Below are 21,592 nucleotides of genomic sequence, written 5' to 3'. Positions count from 1 at the left end.
TTTGACTGGGGAGCTAGTAGTGTAAAACAAAACAAACAGCAGCAGCCTCCCCAAAGTGAGAAAATAACTGAACCTAGAAATGATTTCTCTTACTTTGGACAAGCCAACTGCAGTGGTTGTTGGGAAGTAAAATTCCAGGTGCAGACCAGCAACTGTGCTGTCGGGGTGTCAGGTGTGAGATCTGAGTCCTGCTGACAGCCAACCAATCTTTTAATTAACTTATCTGATTAAGAAAAAGGTAATGACTGCTCATTATACAAAATCTGTAGAATACAGAATAGGTCAATGTGTGTGTGCGCTTTCATGTGTATGTATGTATGTATGTGTATACACACACAAACGTATGTAAGATTTTCTTTATAAAACTGGGATCATACCACATAGTTTTATGCCTGCCCTTTTAGTGCAATTTTTAATTATATTTTCTGTGCCTTTCTTTGAAAATACAATTCTAAATAACTACATCATTTAACTGTTCTGCTATTGAATATTTAGACTTATTGTTTTTCTGTCAGAAGGCTCCAAAGATTATTCCTGTATATAAAACTTTGACCACATCTTATTGCTGTAGGATAAATTCCTAGAGGGCAGATTACTAACTCAGTGAAATTTGAACCTTTTTAAGGCTATCCATACAGTTGTAAGACTGTCCTCCAAAGGTGGCTGACCCACTCTTGAATCTCAAATGGGTTCTGAATATAAAGCATTGACACTGAACTTTTATAAAACTGGAATATCAGAAGTGAAAATATTTGTAAAAATAATGAATATGGTACCTGTTATAATAGTATACTACCTGCCTGATAAGGCTATGATAATGTGACTTTATCACATTTAATCCTCACACTGACACTTTCAGCCTCCTCAATAAAATTGTGGGGAAATGGCCAAATATTTTGCCTAAGGCCCCACAACTCAAAAAATGTGGACCCAGGAATCAAGCATTGATTTCCTGATTTTGAAGTTTTCAAAGTTTATACCACTGTAACTCAAGAACTTAAATCATCTTTGAGTTCTGACATGAATACTTGAGGGGAAGGAAGTATGAAGTGAGTTGAAGTAGTAGACAGGAGGTAGAAAAAGAGTTAAAAAGCATAGTAAATCCTAGTTAAAAGAATTTACAAATTGACAAAACACAGCATTAGCAGGGCATTTTAACCAATGAGTATTTATTAAAAGCCAGTGGTGCACCAGGCACAGGTGTTGTCCAGTGGGCTAACAAATACAAACGATGTAACCAATTTACTTATTAGCTTATCTGATTAAACAAAATACATTTCATAGAAATGATTATAAAATGCATTAGATAGAAACAGAATATTTTTTATATTTATTGTTCTTATGGTATCCTAAATAATTATTAATAAAAACCAACCAACCCATCTGGTAAATAAAGTTAACAAACCACCAGTTATTTAATTTAGTCAGCAAAGGAGAAAAACATAATATTGTCATGCTGAACTGGGGTTCAGCATTCAATACAGACATCCTGTTCCAAACTGCTAACACAGTCCACCTATAATCTTAAAAATTCACTGTTTTTCATCCTGTATTAAGTCACTATTACGCCTTTTGTTTTAAAGATTAGTTTTGGTTTTAAGGTAAGTTTAATTTAGTACTTCAGTCCCATGCCTCACAGATTCTTGACCTGAGGTGGGTTAAAATCACTCCAATTATGTATCGATTATAGGAACAAAACAAAACAAAGCAAAACATAAACGGGGTGGTTTCATCTACTTTGCCTGATATTCTTGTCAAAATTGAACTGAGATATGCAGATAATTTGAACCAGAACATAACAGCAGAAGGGGGGAAAAGGACAAAATGTAGGTGTTATTTGTTTGAAGCAAGCCTGTCTATTTAGAACCATTTATTGCTTTTTTTAAGACTCCTGGCTAATTCTTTAAAGGACCATTTGAGTTCGTTAGTTTTGTGATATATCCCTTAGCTTAAAGGCTGGTTAAAAGGGGTGTAAGGCAGGAAAAGGAGGGTGGACAAGACTGAAAAGGCGTGGAGCGGAGTGTTTGCTGACATCATCACGATAACGGCAGAACCACAATCATCCAAGAGTGTCGGCCAGGCCCCTCCTGAAACCTCCAGAAATGGGTCTGTTTACTTCAGGCAGCAGCAGCAAAAACTTTCTCAGAGAGTCAGGGTCCACCATTATTGCACAAGAACCCAAAGTATTCCCCTTCCCCTCTTTCCTGAGCTGGAGACCTCCAAGTGCAAACTTGTCTGGGTTCTCATCCGCTCGCACCTCTGACCAGCAGGGGGCGCTCTACCAGGATGCCTCGGGGAGCACCTTCTTCAAAGGGAAACGTGAGGTATGACGTTGGCCCGAGCAATCTGGTCGGTCAGTCACCATTCTCAAGCAGCTTTTGTAAGTTGTTTTGTATCTTGAAATAATAAAAGAGAAGCTCCTATTATTAAAAATAATGGACTACATTAAGGGCATATTGCTATGGCCTATATAATGCTTGAGGTGAATCTATTCTACCTTGAATAAAAAGCTACACGGGTTAAATTTAGATGAGGCAAATAAATGATTTTTCATGGACTAGAACTCTAATAATCCACTTTAAAATGAAAGAAGATAGGGATAAAAAAAAAAAAGGAGTGGCACAAAGATGAAAATGTCAGTAGAGGTCGAGAGAAATCAGAAGTAAAAGAAAAACTGAAAACATCAGGTATGACCAAAATGCACAGAGACAATGGGAAACTGGTCTTTATAGAACCCATTCGACGGTTTTAATCAGACAGATGCCATGTAATAATGCTTAACACTCCTGTTGGAAACTACGCAACACTTCCAAGAAGATTGTGAATATTACAGGGACAGGGATCAACCATGTCATATGTTTGGATTTTAAGACTACAGTCAAGTGCTGAGTATAAAAATGTTCTCAGTAAATGTTTCTTAAATAGATAAACTTTAAGGATTTCAGAGCATGGAATTCTCAACAACCAAAACTATGGTGAGAGTAGGGAACCCTGCGAAGCAAAAGAAAGGGGATGTATTCTTCTTGGAGGAACAGTCTGTGTTGCCGTGCAGGTGTACTCAGGGTGAGTGGAGATGAAGGGGATCAAATACGTATGTGCCAGGAACCTGACACATCTCACCTCAGCCACACCACCCACACACAGGCAGGTTTACACATGAAACTGAGGGCCAGAGGCTAGGCAGCATGACCAGCTACACAGGAAGTCAGTGACAGAGCAGGCGAAAAACAAAGGTCTGACTCCAAAATTCATGCTCTTTCTATCATACTGCTCCACCATTAGCGCCACTTTTAGTACTAAGGAAATAATCATTTACTTCTTGACCTGTAAAAGGCATTGCCTTCTCTCCCCACATTCCTGCTTCCTGTCTTCCCCAACTATCCCTCAGGACCAAGGAAAAATGGAAACCAGGAGTGGGAAGGTAGAAAAAGAAATGAAACAAAGGACCAATATCCAAAATACACAAAACACCCAAAGGTAAAACAAAGGTGGTAAATAGGCAACTTATAGGAGAAAACACAAATGGCCAATAAATACATGAGATGTTCACCTTCAGTAGTGATCAGGAAAATACAAATAAAACCCATACTGAGATCCAGTTTCACACTGTCAGACCGGTAGTGGGAAGCCTAAATGGACTAGGATAGTGCCAAAGGAAAGACAACTTGAAGAGACACTTGAAGACATTCTTCACAGGACTTGCTAGCTAATTAGTTAATCAATGACAAGTAAAAAAGAGGAAGGAGTTAAAAATTATTCTTTGATCTTCAATGAGGATGGCTGAAAGGCAGTGATGCCATGAAGAGAGATAGGGGAGTCAGAGCAGGAGAAGATCATGAGGCTTAGACATGCCCAGTCCCTGAAGGAGAGTAGAAAGGAATTGCTGGTATTGAGTAAAAAAGCTGGGCCAGGTCTCAGACTTTTCCAAGGCACGTAGCCGCTATTTCACCCGCAGGCTGTGCTGGTTACTGCCAGAGGGGCGTGTACCAATCAGAAGGAACAGGGGTGTGGCCTGGGAACTCTTTTTTCAATACTTCGATTCCTTTGATCAAAGTGTGCAACTTACAACTTATTATGTTAAGATGTGCGTTTTGACCACAAATCTACTTTTCAGTGATTCTGTTTGGGGACTAAGGTGGTGTCCACGGGGACAACTGTAGGCCTCCCTAGCCTCCCAGCTGGACTCTGTCCATAGGCCCACACAAGACATGCCAACTGTTGGCCTGCTGTGAACAAGCCCTTCTGTTTTCTGTTCCCTTGTTACAGAATGTGGTGTCCTGGCCAGGCCTGGCAGGAGAGTGAGAAGAAACACAAAAGGAGGCAGCAGGAGTCCATGTTTTTCCAATCCAAAGAATATCATTTTTATGTCAGAGTGAACAAAATTGAAAATTAATACCACCTCATTCTCTAGGTCTGCAAGAAAGCGAGACATTGGTAAACATTTTTTTTTTTTTTTTTTACACACACACACATACAATTGTTTATTTTCAATTCTCAGAACCTAATGTGTTAGAAAGTAAAATTTGGGTAACCAACCATACCTTCTGTAGGTTGATATTGGACGTAAAAGAGAAAAGTTTCCAAGTTTGCTCATGGATACAATGATTCAATGTGAATAATTTGTCCTGTCCTGATTTGGTTTAGAACAGAAGTTTGGAAACTCCTTTGCTCTCAATACTTTCATTTTTAAAGGCTTAATAACGTTTAGTGTAGGTAAACAAAGATAATTTTACTCATTTGTATTTCATATTTCTTCCCAGGTGTGATTGCACTATTATGTAAAGTTATTAAATACTGGGCATTTGGCATAGCAGTTCTAACTGAACACTTGATTCTTCACTCTGAACCTTGCCTTAAGGATTGGAGTAAAAACAAAGTTGTTATCACATGGGAAAGGATAGAAATGTGGAAAGGAGAAAGTAAGACATGTTGATGAAGGTTTACCTTCTGGGATATTCTGGTGAGCCTATCTTTTTCTTCTTGTTCACTCTCCTACCGACTTCTAAGAATGCCACAAGCTAAGAACACATTCGCTCTAGATTTGCCCTGCAGGAAAATCTACATCTTGTCCATCAGTGGCATTGTCAACAGCCCTAAGGCTGGGTTCTGAGAAGCAGGAAAGCAGAAGGCTTCTGTAGTGGATTGAACTGTGTCTCCCCTAAACTCACTAAAGCTTGAACTGTGTCCTCCAAGTTTTATGTATTAGAAACTTGGCCCCCACTGTGACTGTTAAGAGGGTGGGAAATCTTATTCTGGTAATTGGAAGGTAGGTCCTTGAGAGGCGATTAGATTGTAGGACCATGCCATAATGAACGGATTAGAAACGGTGGTCATGGGCATGGTTCTCAGGGCTTTAAAAAGAGCGTGAATGAAATTAGTCTCTGCTCTCTCTGCTCCACCTTTCTGCAGTGTGATACCCTGCCATCACTGAAGTCATCACCAAAGAAAGCCTTCACCAGCTGTGTCCCCTGGACTTTGGACTTCCTAGCCTATGAAACTGTAAGTAATAAATTTCGTTTTCTTTATAAAATACCCAGTTCCAGGTATTTTGTTATAAGCACCAGCAATGGACTAATACAGCCTTTAAGCACAACATTGTAGTCAGACAGATAGGTTCAAATCCCAGGTCGGCTAACTTTCTAGGTGTATCATCTTGAGCAAACTAATTTAAAACTTTGATTCTTCCCTTATCAGATAGGAACAATGACACCTATCTGCCAGGGTGTAATAGGGATTGAATACAGTATTTTCTGTTTGGCAACAATCAGCCAGGGTAGAGGTGAGGCTGCATTCTCTAGTAGGGCCAATGGTCTCCAGTTTACTCCCTTACTGTGTCCCTACACTGAGCCCCAGTGCCAGAAGACATTTACCACTGGGCAGCATGGTACAAAGACATATGTATAACCAAGGAGGAAAAGCAAAAAGCAGACCCACAAGACCATGTATTTCAAAGAAAATGAGATTAAAACCGATTTCTTTGTAGAAATAAAAAAATATTCTTCCACATTTACTATGCAACCCCCCTGCTGGATTTGGCCATTTGGGTTGTCTGCCGCACACTGAAGGCATTTGCTTGTGTAATCCCTGACCCACGGCAATCGACAGTCACTGCCGTGATTGCCCCCATACACAGGAAAGAAATAGGTCACCTTTTCTAATTTCATTATGTTAGCTGTAAGCTCTTGGCAGAGGATCTCCACATTTAATTGTACTTGTGACCCCAGGCTGGATGGTGCTGTCTGCCTGTAAGAACAAAGAGAAAAATTATTACGGGCAGGGACAGCAAAGAAAGAAGTGAAATGAACACATTTTAAGTTTATTTGAAAGAAAACTAAGTTATAGTAGAAGAGAGTGGGCATTTCACTTGTTAACTTCAGAAAGGCCCTGCAGTAATCCACAACTCCAGGCTGGATGTTTAGGGAACTAATTCTTCAAAGCTCAGCTGGAAATCTCTTAAGCTATTTTTGTTTAAGTGGCTGTGTTGTGCCTTGGCTTCTAAACAAAAATCAGACAAGAATTCTCCAGCATGTGGTTTCTCAGACCTCTTTTATTAACCCCTAACATCCTCTCTATCCCCACCACAGCATAAATTTGCAAGAATTATTGCTCTTCTCAGTCACACATGTATTTTTTTTAATGGGAAGAGCCATTTACACTAGAACTTTCAGAAAGTTTAGGAATGTCTTTATCTAGTTAATCAAATTTCCATTAAAATGTGAGATTTTTGCAGATTCTTCTTTGAGACTTGCTGCACACATATGCCCTTGTCTTATAATCTAACAGATGTATTCAATATTTACTCTGACTATTTATGGCATAGACTCTTATTGTGGAGCCCTCTGGGGTCCTGTACCAGCTAACACTGTAAGAAACTTAGAGATGTATTTACATTTCCTGGAGAAATGGTCTAAGCCTGTTTATCTGATTTTCATATTTCCCGGTTTATATCATCTCTACCTTTCTCGGTTGTGATTTAATTTTGGCTGTTAAGTTTTTGTGTTGCAGTGCCTGGTCTATTTTACATAGGGTCTATTTTTGAGACATAAGTACTTGGTAAATTATTGATGATTATCCAAATCTTAAAAAAGCCATACTGGCCAGCTGCCAAAATTAAAAAAAAAAAAAAAATCTTAAGAAAGCAACCAGACACCTTTCTGTTTTCTAGTACTGACACAAATAGTGTATTCTTTATCTTTAACCCATGGAAATGGAATCTAAATTCTCGATTTTCTACATGAGGGATCTGAGGCCTGGAGAACTGACTTATCAACATGAGATTCTGAGTAGCAGCTATGTTCTCACCCCTGGGCTTGGAATCTGGGGGAAGGTAGTGCCACTGAGGTGACTACAATCTACAGGCTGTTAACATGTAAACAAAGCTGGTAATATGTATGGATTCAAAAGGATGGCTCTTCAGCAATTGAAGAATCAGATTACATGTGTGAATTTAGCTACTTTGTAGCATAGATGGATTACCCTGGATGAGGTAAGACATCGGGGAAGCTCAGGTATTGAAACAGTATTTTATTAACACACCACCCTTCCCGTCATGGGTGTTCCCTGACCTCATGTGATATGTAATCTTTGTGATTTTTCCTGTAAATAATTATTTTTCAGATTATACTTCCTCCTGGGTTGATCACTTCAGTAGCAGAATGACTATTCCATTTCCTTCTGTTAAGTGGAATTTCTCCCTCACCATCACCAAGTTAAGTAAATGATAACAGGACATGAGGTATATGTTCCTAATAAAATCAACTCATTATGTGATAGTGAACTAATAGCCTACAATCTAGAGTCACCTCTTACTTCTAAGTGTATTAACATTTTGATCAAGATGGGAGAGGATAAGGGCAAGGTATGAATCTGTCCAGACTATTTATTAGGCTTCTGCCTTTTATTAGTTCAAATGTATATTTATGGTTCAAAAATAATCTGCACCATACATGGAAGCCACAGAACAAGACCTTTAGGTAATTCTTAGAGAGAAAAGAAAAGTCGTAGAAGAGTACAGCAAAGTAATTCTCTAAGAGTAGAACCCAGACCAACACCATCAGCATCACCTGGGAACTTGCTAGAAATGAAAATTCTCAGGCCCCATCCCAGACCTATTGTATCAGAAACTCAGGGGATGATTGTTTTACTTTTTCAAAATTCTACTGATTATTTTTGTTCACTTTCTTTTCTAGATAAATGAAGAATAGCTTCACAGTTTCTATAAAACTGTCATTTTGGATTTTGATCCTAAATTTACAGATGAATTTGAGGAGAACTGACATCTTCACAATATTAAGTCTTCCTATCTAGAAATGTGTTGTAGCCCTCCATTTATTCAGATTTGCTTTTACTTCTCTTAATAAAATTTTCTTTTTCTTCATTAAAAAAACAAACAAACAAACAAAAACTCAGGGGATGGGCCTTTTAGTCTGTTTTAATAAGCCCTCTAGACGATTCTGATGCACACTCAAGTTTAAGAGCCACTAGCAGACTGGGAGCTTTTGTAGTGATATAGACCTGCATTTCAATCTTGACTCTGTTATAAGCTATAAGGTGTTAAGCTAACTGTTTCTCTGAGACTCAGTTTCTTCACCTATAAAATGGGAGGTTATAAGGTTATAGTACCTCTCTCATAAGGTTATAGTACTGGTTAGCTCACTTGGTTAGAGTGTGGTGATAACACCAAGGTAAAGAGTTTGAACTCCTGTACCAGCTAGTTCCCCCCAACCCCCCAAAAATTTATGGCAAAAATAAAATGAGGGAAAAATTGTTTGTATTTGTATATGCATGTATCCATTCTAACAGTCTCTAGCACATGGTAGCACTCTGTAAAGGAGTAGCTCTACTTCTAAAACTTGGGCTAAAAGTATGCTTTTTAACATGAAATAATTTTTTTTTTTTTTTTTGGTGGCTGCCCAGTATGGGCATCTGAACCCATGACCTTGGTGTTATGAGGCCTTGCTGTAACTAACTGAGCTAGCCAGCCAGCTCTGGAGTAATTTATTTACTTTTGAGGCAATATAAATCTTCATGTAAATGGGTTTAAAGGAAAGTACTCTATGTCTGAAAAGATTGAATTAGGTCAGGAATGTTAAAAAATGACTAATGAAAAATCTTCACAGACACATTCAGCTAATTACTAGTCACATGCATCTTTACAGTGGTCAAGAATTTTGCAAATTAATGAGTTAATATGAAGATGCAATATGATGAAATGTGCTGAGTTACCTGAATTGTTTCTTTTCTATGAATGTCTTGACTTGCTGTCATTTTACAAAAATAAACTTGTACAGTTTAGTAAATGGGCCAAGGTCACAACTGTATCTTAGGATAGTACTGCATGATCATATAAAATTAGGCTTGTTTCTTTCCATATTACTGGCGACACTATAGCAACTCAAGAACACTGCAGGGTTAGGTCATTCATTTCTAGGACCCCCCTATCTTTTTACTTTCCACATATACCTTAACAAAATGTCTCATATAGAATGTATCCTCAAGTAATGTTTGCTAAGAAGGATTCTAAGCTTCAGGTCAATTATTACACTAATCTGAATAGCAAGCAGATGATAGCTCTGGAGGGAACTGTCTTACTCAGTATTACGGGTGTCCACAATGGAGGTTAGTGATCCCAGCCTTTCCTCCAGAGTGTTAATTCTGTATCTCATGTAGAAGGTCGAGATGATTAGTGCACAGACACTGAAAGGGATAAAAGAAAATTTTCAATAGGTTAATGGCTAGGACCTGATACTCATCAAACAACAAACTCAGAGCCAATGCTATACACTCCATGCAAGACATTTTCCAAAATAACTTGGCTAAAGAGACTTAAAAAAGTTCTTTTTAAAACAGGCTGATGTTTGTCATAAAACTTTACAGCCAGAAGGAGACTTAAAATCCTCTAGCCAAAGCCTCTCAATTTGCAAATAAGGTCCACTCCAACAGGATCATTCAAGGCCAGTCCCAAGTTGGGTGACCAAGCCAGTACACCTCTTCCCTCTGGGTACTGTCTCCCTCTGCTAGAAGAGCCTGGGCAGAGAGTGCCCAGCCTCGTTCTCTGAAGACACACAAACTCCTTGCTCTATCAGGAAACCAGACTGGGCATATCCTCCTTTGTTGTGAGGAACTGCCTAGTAGAACAGGCTATTTTCAGAACAACTGGTTACAAGACTGGAAACTGATGGGAAGGTTACGAAAGTCAATGCCTATTTTTTCTGTAAAGGTAATGACATTTCAAAGTTGTTTTGGTGTCTGTCCAGAGGACATGGGACAAACGGAAAAACAAATAACAAGGATAAAGATGCTTCATAATACGCAGAACTATTTCCCAACTAATAGTATACACTCAGAATTTAGTCCTCTGCTGGATTTGGATAATCATTAGGAAAATGTGATCTAAGCCCAAGGAAAAAAATGTTGAAGTAGAAGACAGAATTTGTCAAAGAAAATATTTGGGTCACATTAGAGACAATTGAAATTTACAGTGGCTCTTGGCAATGTGAAGAAATCATTCCTTTGGAGAATTGAGTCATTTTCTGGAGTCACTCACAGTAAATTCATTTACTTACACAACTGCGTAGAATATAAGAATATGGTGGAGAGTTGGACATTTCTGAGACTTGACTTTATGTGAGATTTCAATGGTTTCTGACTGACCTGTAGGGTGGACAACAAAAAGCAACTGTTTAAAACCATAATACACTTCCTTCATTTAGCAATATCCCCATGTGAAGAGATAGTTGAGAGAGTAATTAATCTCTGATAAAAGAAATCAGAGAAAATATTAACTGAAGCCTTCCAGAGGTCACTTTATCCATTAGTTATAATTCCTTCAAGGTTCATTCAATACATACTTATCGAGAGCCTTCTCTGTGTCGAGCATTGTGTTGCAGTCAATGGGGGACACAGTATAACACCATCCTTGCTCTCATACTAGTATAACTGGTAACCAGTAATTAACATAATTAGGAAATCAGAAATAATTCAATAATTTGAGTTTTACCAGCAATGTCTGAATCGTAGTCTCACATATTCAGAATAATAAAGTGACCTCCATGAAAACTATCCACCTTTGTATCACCCATAGTAAAGCACAGAACTGGGTACTGCTTGTTGAATGAATAAGTGAATTAATATGCAAAAACCTATCACAGGAAGGGATGGGAGGAAACATGAAAGGTGATCACAAAGTGAAACATGGGGGCCCTTTAAAAGCTACAAACAGAAATCTCTCCCCACCCTTCTTGAAAAAATCCACCCTTACCATGTGCAGGGAGACTCTTGGCTTTTCCTTCAGGCACTCTGTTCACATGGGCATCTGCCCGAGTTGGTTTTGCTTCTCCCTTGGAGACATTCAGAACTGTCTGGGATTCTGTCACATGGAAATCTACCAAGCCAAAATGGAGGTGGGTAAGATTTCTCACCAATCCATTTAAAAACACAGAGCTGTGGGAAAGCAAAGTATTTTGGCCCCAAAATATATTTCTTTGACATATTTCAAGATGGCTAACTCAGACTGGAAAAACAAAATTAGCTAGGCTGTTTCTTTGTGGAAAGAAACTTACATTTGTAAATGCCAACAGCCAGGCTTCCTCTGAGGCACCCCTCCTTTGGATACTATCTGTTCTTTCTGAGGGCAGCTGTGAAATTGCCTGAAGTATTTTCATCTGTATATGAGACGTCTCTACTTTAACTTCTTACTTCCTTCTTTCACCTGTGACAACACCTCCCCCCAGAACTTCAGAGAAACCTGGTCTCAGGCCATTCATTGTTCTGGGGCTTGTACATCCTCCCACCTTCTCTGTCACGAACACTGGTATATAAGCTTTGTACCCCCATCGGAATTTGGGACATTTGGGACATTACTCTCTTGTGATTCCCTTGTGCTTTGCCTGCTCCCATCATGTTAAATAATAAAATATGTTATGCTTTTTCTTCATATTGATCTAAAATTTTTAGTGATTTTTATTAATAAAGCTTCATGGGTAGTTTTCCTTTGGCCCCTATAGGGCCAACCACAAAGCAAATCAACCCCTTAATATGCACAGAGGTCAAGAATATAAATGGACCTTCTCACAAGTTGGTCGAGGTAGTTGGGGATTGAAATCCAATACTTAAGCAAGAATAAAATGATATAAGGCAGTCTATCGTTACCCCACTGACTCACAGGAACGATTCAGCTATAACAATTAATAATATTACTGAAATAAGAGGTAAGAAAATATTATATGTTTATCTTTCTCAACCTCCCCAATATTATGTCTATTTAAGAGACATCTGTTAAATGTGTATAAAAAGAAACGGATTTTTACCACATAGGTAGTTCCACTCCCTTGAACATTCAACCTACCCTTTCCCCAGATTCCCTTCCCAATTTTTTTTTTTTAATTTGTTTTTGTTTTTAAGGGGGGAGGGTAAAGATGTTATATGGGGAATTAAATTTTATTCAAAATACAGTGATTTTCCAGACCTCGAGAGTTCTCAGATTCAGGAGTCTGAGAACCAGAACTGCTGTATCCTTCCATGTCTTGCCTTCTTTGTTGAACCACTCCATCCAGATCTGAGAATTCATCATTGAAGTCCTGAGGGGAAACAATAGATGAAGAGAGGCCAATTTTCCCTTATTAAACAGGCAAGTCTTTGTAACCCTTGTCCCTTTCACTTAGGCCTGACCTATAAAATACAGAAAAGAAGGAAGGATTACCCCACACTACTGGGATTTTCCCAACAGATCACTGAGTATCTGATTACTGAAACTGAGATTTTTCTGAGCAGTTGGAATTCTGTCGAGAAACAGTGGCCAACTTGTTTGAAACAACAAAAGTCTAGAAAAAACCTTGGAATGCTGATTACTGAAAAGCTTCCAGTGCGAAGCTGGAGAAATCTCAGAATGCTCTAAATCCAAGTTTGAATATGTAGACAGAGAGAAAGGTATTACTAAATTATTGTTTTAAAAAAATATATTAGAAACAGAAAAGGGAAAATAGTTTTAGGAAATTAGACCCTGAAAAGAAAGTGTCAGCTTTTTTTATTCCCTCAATTAAATGAAAATAGGGTCAGTGATATAACATTTAAATTACAAAAAGGTGAGAGAGAAGTTAAGGGAAAAATCAAAGATGTTTTAGTTTGTATTCCATTGGTTCCCCTGAAGAGCTTATGAACTGAAAAGACAAGAGGTGTCATTAAAATGTTCTGGCAGAGGTATAATTAAGCTGAGCTTTAACAATTTAGTTAGCTGCCAAAAGAGGCTCGTCTTGTAAGCAAATTGCCAACCTTTCACCTGGCACAGGCTCTAGCTGTCTTCAGTCATCTCAACACTCATTTTAATTTCATACAAGAATTTATAGGGGAAGGAAAATTGAAAAATTCGAATCTCTTCTATTTAATAATGATTTATTGAATGCCTATCATGTATCAGGCAGTATGCAAAGCTTCTTACATACATAATTGCATTTCATCTTTACAGCCACACAGTGAGGTTGGCATTTTAATGGGTGAAGAAACTGAGTCAGAGCAGTTAAAGAGCTTGCCCGATGACATTACACAGCAGGGTTGAGCCCAGATTTGAAACCAAGTTTGTTGGATTCCAAATCATATGTGTTTAATTGTCTTGTACTGCTTCCCACTACTTTTTTTTAAAGATAGATTTATTTTTAAATTGAGACAAAATTCATATAAAAAAAATAAAAGTGTATAATTCAGTGGTTTTAGAATATTCCCAATGTAGTGCAGCTATCACCACTATATTATTCTAGAATATTTCGATCACCCCAAAAAGAAACCCTGTGCCCATTAGCAGTCACTTCTCATTTTTCCTTCACCCCCTTCCCTGGCAACCACTAATTTACTTTTTGTCCTTATGGATTTGCCTATTTGGAATATTTCATATAAATGGTATCATAATACGTGGTGTTTTGTGTCTGGCTTTCAGTTAGCATAATGTTTTCAAGGTTTATCCATGTTGTACCATGTATCAGTACATCGTTTCCTTTTTATGGCTGAATAATATTCCATTATATGAATATGTCACTTTTTTTTTTTTTATCCATTCATCAGTTGATGGACATTAGGATTCCCACCTCCCCCCATTTTTTGCTTACGAATAATGCTGCTATGAACATTCTCGTACAAGTTTTTGTGTGAACATGTTTCCAATCCCACAACTTTTTAATGGCTCTCAAAGATTTGTAGGACATGTTGAAACTATGGGCTCATACTGCTACAGTAAAGGTGAATATGTGACAATAATCAATTTGGGAATAATCATTTTAAGTACATGGTTATAAATCTCTTGGGAAAACATTATAACATTATTAAGTAAAAGTCTTCTGTAAACAGGGGAAGCTACTCCTCACTGGAGATTTACCCTACAACCAACAAAGTCTAAGGGAATCAAACAATTTCTATCTGTGCTTTGAGCTTGCTTTCTTTTTTTTTTTTTTTTTTTTTTACAGTTATTTCTAAGTATGCCTTGTCTTTTCTAAGATGTAAAATCTTTGAAGAAAAGAATTAGTTTTGATTTTTCCTTGTATCCTACAGTATACACTAACATGATGGTGCCTTGACTATAGAAGACATTCAATGATTTTGTGGGATGACTCATGACCTACCTCAAATAGATTTGTGAGTTGCTCTAAAACAATACTGAGAAGCAAACAGAGCAAGACTCTATAAATACCTTCAATGACCAGTAACTCATCAAGACAGCCTACTACCATGTTCATTCTTATTTTTTTGCAGGACAACCCTTCAATTATTTGAAAAATATTTATGACCTACTATGGTTCTCTCTTCTTTAGTACACATATACCCTGTTTCTTAAACTATGCCTCATATTCTGGTCCTAAGTTCTTACTGCATCTTGGTCATGGTGTAAGCACAAGTCTAATTGTGGGACATAATCCCTTTCTTTTGTATTTAGATAGTTATGTAGGCAACTTACTAGAGGCAGAGATGAAGGTCGGTCTGCCCGGAAACTGTTTTCAGCAGAAGATGGATTGGGACTGTTACCAACACTTGTATTCTGAAATTATTGGAACAAAATGAGAAACCAGATCAACTACGAAACCGTAAGAAAAACAGAAGAGAGAGTAACAGAGGCTCGGGGATGTTATACTCACTTCTAAGTGTCCACACACAGATTTTAATAGTTTGTAAGTTGAATCTCTGGACAGCAAGGAGACAAATATGTACTGAAAAACAAAACAGAATAACGAAGAGATACTAGCTGACGAGAAGTGAGAGTTCAGAGTTCAAAAAAGTATCTGTATATAGTTTTTCATTTTCAAACAGTGCAGACCATTCTCTGCTCTATATTCTCATATTCTCACTCCTCTCACCCATTCTATTTTTATTCCATTCCTGGAATAAAGCAAATATATTCTCCCACAGTAGCAACAAAACCCCTAAATCCAATTGAACAGTAATAAAGAAATGCAGGGCAAAATGAAGGCTTCAAAATCTGATATTGGTGCCCCAAACAAGGACAGACAGAAAAAGGCCTGGGCAGTAAAGAAAGGCTAGTGATATTTGCTAGATCCTCTTTAAACATCTCTCCTCCTCTGTTTTTGTTTTTAAGGGTATTTAACAATTCTCTAGGGTCCACTTTCTCTGCTCTGGCTGCCCCCACCCCAAGAAGACTCAGTCTCACCCTGTCTCACCCTGTCAGCAAGGATGTTGTTCTTATTTGTTTGTTTTTTAATAATATTAAAGGAACTGAATATATCAGTTTAGTCTGACCTAACAGATGTTAGGGAAACGGAAGTTGGGAAAGAATTTTATTTTTTTGACCTTGGTCAGGCAAGTATAATTAAATCAGCAGGAAATTCGAAATTGGCAACAATTAGAATACATCACCTTGTGAGGGGAACAACACTACATAAATGTCTACAAGCTATAATTTTTACAATTAGTCTTTATAGAATAGCTCCTGATTCATTATAGGAGATGGTGACATTTATGGTTCAGGGTCTTGGGCCTTGGCAAGAGGCCCCGAGAGCAACAGAGCCCAGAGCAGGAGGACGAAGCAAAGGTGCCGTCACTCTGCTGTGTACTCACCCTGTCTGTGACCGTCGCTATAACCAGGGCGTTTGGCACCAGTAGAGCGGTTTTGGTTTTCTTTATAAGGGTTACTGAGAAAGCAGGAATAGAGATCTGAAACAGAATCGCTGAGTTAACACTGGTTCAGACTTCACAGAATAGCACTTCAAATCTTCACATTAAAGAAAAACAAAAAAACCCAAATTAAAACCAGCAGCAAGCTCTTCAGCCTCCTTGAAGAAAAGTGAATCTTAAAGAGAGGTGTGGGGTATGCCACTGAGCTCCTCAAAATGGTGTTTATAAAGTCAAAGGATAAATCAGGATCATCAATTCTACTGAAGGTCTTGGTGGGAAACCTTTATCTTCAGACAGAGGAAGAGTATGCAAAATTTACATTCATTTTAAAGAGGAGCCCAAGGCTCTAAAGAAGTTTCAAGCTCGTGGTCATTCACTTTGGGCTGACCTCCACATGCCCCATTCTCCTGTTTTTAGGTGCATGTGGTTGGGTTGGGGAAAATGTTAAAAAGCACTGGTGTAGTATAACCATCATTGGACAGAAAGTCTGAGATCTGAATTCTCAGCTCAGCTATGTTACTATCTACATGACTTTATGAGTTATCCATTCTAGGCCTCAGTTTCCCGATTTATAAATTAGAGATAGTCTTATCCACTTCTCAGGCTATTTTGTGTATTAAATGAAATAATACATGGAAAATGCCCAGGAGCAAATAAAAATTTCATTAATTTCTTTACTTGTCTCATGAAATCAGGATGGGTGAAATAAAAGAACGCTAAGTTATTTTCTAGTTCAATAAAGAATAAGAACAGCGATAACTGTCACACAGACACATTTCTGTCACACACAGAAATGCTAAAAATAAGATGATCTGACTCCTTCCGTAGGTACACACACTCACTTGAATGTTTATTTTGTAAAATGCTTTACATATTCTGAAAGAGATCTGCAAGGTCAGTGAGGAAGAGGGGGGCCTTATGTTAGTACTGCAGGCTTGAAGGAAGAAAAACAAGCTTTTAATTTTGAATATTTGCATCCACATTTGGGTTTATGAGATGGGGTTATTTATAGCCCCATAAAGTTCCAGACAGCAAGACTATGGAAGAATGAGGGGCTAAGCCAACTAGACATTTTCTAAAAACTATTTTGCCAAAGAATTTTACCCACAAAAATTTTTAAGAGTAGGAGATAATTCCCAAGTTATAAGTTAGGATAACTATGGAAAAAAGAATTTAAGTTCTACTGAGATAAAAGCTGATATCAATGAGTCTAATTTTGTTTCTGAGCAGGAACACGAACACACAGTGACAAGGAGCTATAAATGTAGATTTTTCATAATCTAAGGCAAAGAACACCCTTAAGGAGGAGTTTTTCAATTGCTTCATGTGTATAAAATTACAACTAGGTAAGATTTGTGAAATAAAGTTTAAATCACTTTTCAGTTTGAACCTAGATCGAATGTGATTCATGCATGTTAATTTTACTAGCATCTGAAAATACCGACAGACTGACTAAATAGGTCCTGATTAAATTAAGGCTATACTTTATTATTACAGGGTAAGGTGCTCAGAAAGTTCCCCTTCCTGGAGCAAATTCTTAGAGTGTCTTCAGTTCATATTGGATCATGTTGGACCGAGGTCTGTTGGCAGTGAGAAAATTCTGCAATATCTCTGAAGCCCAAATCTCTTTTGATATCATCCTTTGAGGGGAAGAAACATACAAGTCACTATCATGGTTCTTACTCCTACCCCCTGCTAATCTTCAATCTCCTGCCTCTGTAGGTTAGACACAGCGGCACATGCAAAAGCAATCCCAGTGTGCCCATGTCTTTAAAAAATCAGGGTCACTCCTTTTAACTTCTTCTTGTCAGTTCTCTCTGAGGTAGAAGTAGGATTTTAAAGACATTGTAAGAATCGTATTAGCTTGAAACTGCACCTTACTGCCTTTGTGAATGCCCCATCCCTTAACAAAGACTAATTATTTGTTCATGAATATCTTCGACCCCTGCTCAGCTTTGCTTATAGATGCTGGCTGTCTCTGAATTCCTGAGAACTAGCCTTCCCACATTAATCAGTACTACCCAATCCTCTTCCCCACTTCATGAAGAAGCTCTATAATCCAGAAATCTAGAAATACCATTGAATACTGCCTGAGATTGCTTTGCATTATACTGCTTCAGAAAATACTGTGAATCAAAATATTGTTATCTCAACATACCTCTATATAACAGAGAAACAACACAAAAATATCATGTTTTACCTAAAGAATAGTATGCTTGTCTGTAGACCCAACACCAACAAAATAAAAAACTTCCACAATATGTGTTAAGTGGCCTTTATATAATTGCCAGTGGCTTTAGGGAGAATATTTAAATAAAACATATCTATCACTCAAAACAAAAGGTTTTCAATCAATTACTTCATGAGCATAAAACCTGCCCATTCATCACCATGAATCAGAATGATTAAAAAATCATTGAGGTCACACAAACCCAAGAAAGTGTTTGTCTGACTTCTTATATTAGCGGCCTGAATGAGCAGAAATGTGACATTATAGCTCAAAGGTAAAGAATGTCAGGGGGATGGAATTATCTTTTCCCTTCTTTTTTTTTTTTTTTTTTTGAGGGAGGGGTGTGGCTGGATGGAATGGTGACTTGAACCCTGGACCTTGGTGTTATCAATCTTTTCCCTTCTTATGCCAGTCCCAAGGTCCTCATTTTTAGAAGGTGGTGCCTTGGGCAAACTGCTAATCCCTTCAGGCTATTCTCCTTGGTTCAGGGTGTCACATGCCTCTGCTCCCCCAAATCTATGTTTAATGAGAACAAAAAGATGTAGTATCAGAGTACACTCGGGATTGTAGGTATGTACCTTCTCAGACTAGGCATTAACTGCTCCAATTCCTGCTCATTTTGTGCTGCTGAGAGTACAAGGTGAGTTCTAAGAAGTAGCTTATTTATAGGCCTGTTGTCCTAGACATCTCTGATGGTAACTGGCATGAATATCGTGCATAAATTCATATTTCTTAAAATAATTGTTTTAGATTTAATGAATATCTTTGAAACAAACTGTGGCACTCTCTATATGAATAACTTGAGTATTCTCTGGTGACATCTGGGTAAAAGGATTTAGGGTGTGTTTGTGGGAGAGGTCTATTTATGTGGATAAGGAAATGAGTGAGAGAATGGTGTTTGGGGAAAAAGAGAAGTTAGTTTCATCTGGAAGCATTTAGAACCTATAGTATTTGGAACTAAAACAAAGAAAACTTGGCATAAAGGCCAAGTTTGTATCATAATCATGATACAAATATTTATAAATATCACTAAATTTAAAACAATTAATATTCACAATATATAATAATAAAGTACAGGGTCAGCATTTTTTTTTTTTTAATTACACCAACCTTTGTGTCTTTTCCAAAGACCTTGGAATGAAAACAAATCCAGTTTTCTGATACAAAGAGCTTTCCGTGGTATAGTATTTCTTTCTGTAGAGCACAGGTAAAGCCTGGGAAAATATATACAAATATAGCATCATTTAGAATTTCCATTTAAAATAAAAATTGTGTAGATATTTTGAGGATTCAGGGATGGGCAGAGATAATACATTTGTACTCTTTTTCAGTCATCTTTAGTGGAATAAAGATGCAGTGACTACAGTTTATTTTTAATTAAAAGTCAAAGAGACTTTAGTATAAGAATTAAAGTGGAAAGGCAAATTTACCATTGCATATCAGAGACTAAGAATGTTTCAAAAATCTTCTCTATTTAGGTGGGTCTATCACCACGTGCTGATGTTAGCCCTCCTGACTCCTCTTCCTGGGGATTCTCACTAGTGACTGTTTTTGAAAAAGATGGGGCTGGGAGAAGAGCTGTGACTCATGCCTCCAGTTTGGAGATCACAGCAGACATCAACATTTGTACACAGAGAAGCGAGAGCAGATCCCTGGTGATGAGCCACTGCACAGCAGAGCAGGTGCTGAACTGGCATGTGGGCAAGATGCGTAGGTATGATCACTGCACCCTGCACAGTGCAGGTGTTAACACGTCTGTCCACTTAGGTTTGTGTTTCTTGTTAGCCTCGCTTGCCCCAGGCTTGTTATCTTATCCTAAATCTCAGGATGATTAGACCACATGCCTTTTAGCAATAAATAGAGAAGTCAAGGATATCATTCTGGAACCACCTTGGATGATTACATATCACATGGAGATTCAGTTCCTCATTCTACTCTTTTATCTTTCAAGGTGCTTGGTGAACACCAGCTGAAGCTGGCATTCTTGTTATGTCATGACTTTCAGAAACCTATTCCTCCTGGTGACTCAGTCCCCGGAATATGACTTCTTTCTCCCCCAAAATGAATTAGCAACTTTTCAAATATGCAGCTTCAAAAGTCAAAAAGGTCAGAACTTACTTTGCTTCAGTGGTTCCTCAGTCGGGACATCAAGAAACAACTTGTGAAAGTGCATGTTTGCCTTATACTGCAACGAGAACAAAATACAGCCATCACTGCTCTCGCTTTTTTGTGAAACAACACAAATTTTAACTTAAATTTAAGTTAAGTAAAAAAATACCCCTTCCTTAATACTATCTTTAGGAATTCACTCTCTCTGATCTTATAGTCTCCAATATGAAAGTCCAATGTGAAAAGTCACTCCAATGTTAGGGTCAGGGCACAAATGTTTCATTTTCTACCTAGATTCCTGCCTTGCTGGTTGGACATAAAAAGCAGCTGGTGGTCAGGTTTCTGCCCAGGTAAAGGGCTGGAAAAAGATGTCCCTGATAAGAAATGAGATGAAATTCTAAGGAATCTCACTAAGGAAGGTACTGGATCCCAGGGCACTAAAGATATAAATGGGAACTTTCAGAAGAGTCCAGTGGTTAAATGCTTTGTGGTCAGGTAAACTTTAGTTTATGCCTTGGCTCTGCCTTTTTCTTGGTGTTTGACCATGGCCTCATCTCTTAACATCCCTGGGCCTCAGTTTTGTCTTCTGTGCCAGAGGACCAAAACAGTACCTGCTCAGAGGGATGCCATGAAACTTAAATGGGATAATACATCTAAGGGACCTGCTGCCTGGGACAACGTATGGTCACTATTACTGTTATTGTTGTGAAGGCATTTCCTTTGTTAGGGTCCGGACAGGGGGAGACTACCATTAAGACAAGTAGGATTTCATACAAGACTTTACTCTCAGGGCAGTGGAAGGCCCGAAAGTCTGACATGCTGCACATCGCTTCATTTTCCAGACATCTGTTTTCACAACTGTGACAACAGCAACGTACAGCCAGCAATATACAGTTTGTAAAATGCTTTCACAAACATCATTCTCACAATAACCCTAGACACCTGGCATCCCCATTCCGAGGTTTGGGACACTCAGGGATCCTGAGTGATGTAACCTGCACTACACAGCTATTTAGAGGTAGAACTGGGTCCTCCCTCCACAGGATCACTCTGCCTCATGTGATGCTTTGGAACCAAAAGTCTTATGAGGAGAGAGACAAACACAGGTAGGCCCTTGAGGGCTTATTATTCAAACCAGCAGTG

At 38.2% G+C, this 21,592-nt stretch overlaps 1 protein-coding gene across 1 annotated transcript in view; it reads right to left on the bottom strand.

Annotated features, from left to right (window-relative positions):
* Positions 1–1,141: 1,141 nt before the first annotated feature.
* Positions 1,142–21,592, bottom strand: part of GRAMD2B (GRAM domain containing 2B) — a 62,587-nt gene continuing 42,136 nt past the window's right edge. Inside the window, exons 4-14 of the mRNA XM_063085573.1 lie at positions 20,459–20,525; positions 19,451–19,554; positions 16,054–16,149; positions 15,117–15,188; positions 14,939–15,019; positions 12,467–12,578; positions 11,261–11,383; positions 10,566–10,653; positions 9,592–9,696; positions 6,150–6,243; positions 1,142–2,396 (exon numbers count right to left, since the gene is read on the bottom strand). Of these exons, the coding sequence (XP_062941643.1) occupies positions 2,355–2,396; positions 6,150–6,243; positions 9,592–9,696; positions 10,566–10,653; positions 11,261–11,383; positions 12,467–12,578; positions 14,939–15,019; positions 15,117–15,188; positions 16,054–16,149; positions 19,451–19,554; positions 20,459–20,525 (984 nt within the window). The 3' untranslated portion in view covers positions 1,142–2,354. The remainder of the gene's footprint in view (positions 2,397–6,149; positions 6,244–9,591; positions 9,697–10,565; positions 10,654–11,260; positions 11,384–12,466; positions 12,579–14,938; positions 15,020–15,116; positions 15,189–16,053; positions 16,150–19,450; positions 19,555–20,458; positions 20,526–21,592) is intronic.

This window comes from Cynocephalus volans, chromosome 2, assembly GCF_027409185.1.
Source record: "Cynocephalus volans isolate mCynVol1 chromosome 2, mCynVol1.pri, whole genome shotgun sequence".
Classification (NCBI taxonomy): Eukaryota; Metazoa; Chordata; class Mammalia; order Dermoptera; family Cynocephalidae; genus Cynocephalus; species Cynocephalus volans.
The sequence above is the reverse complement of the archived record's forward strand: the minus strand, read 5'-3'. Positions and strand labels throughout refer to the sequence as shown.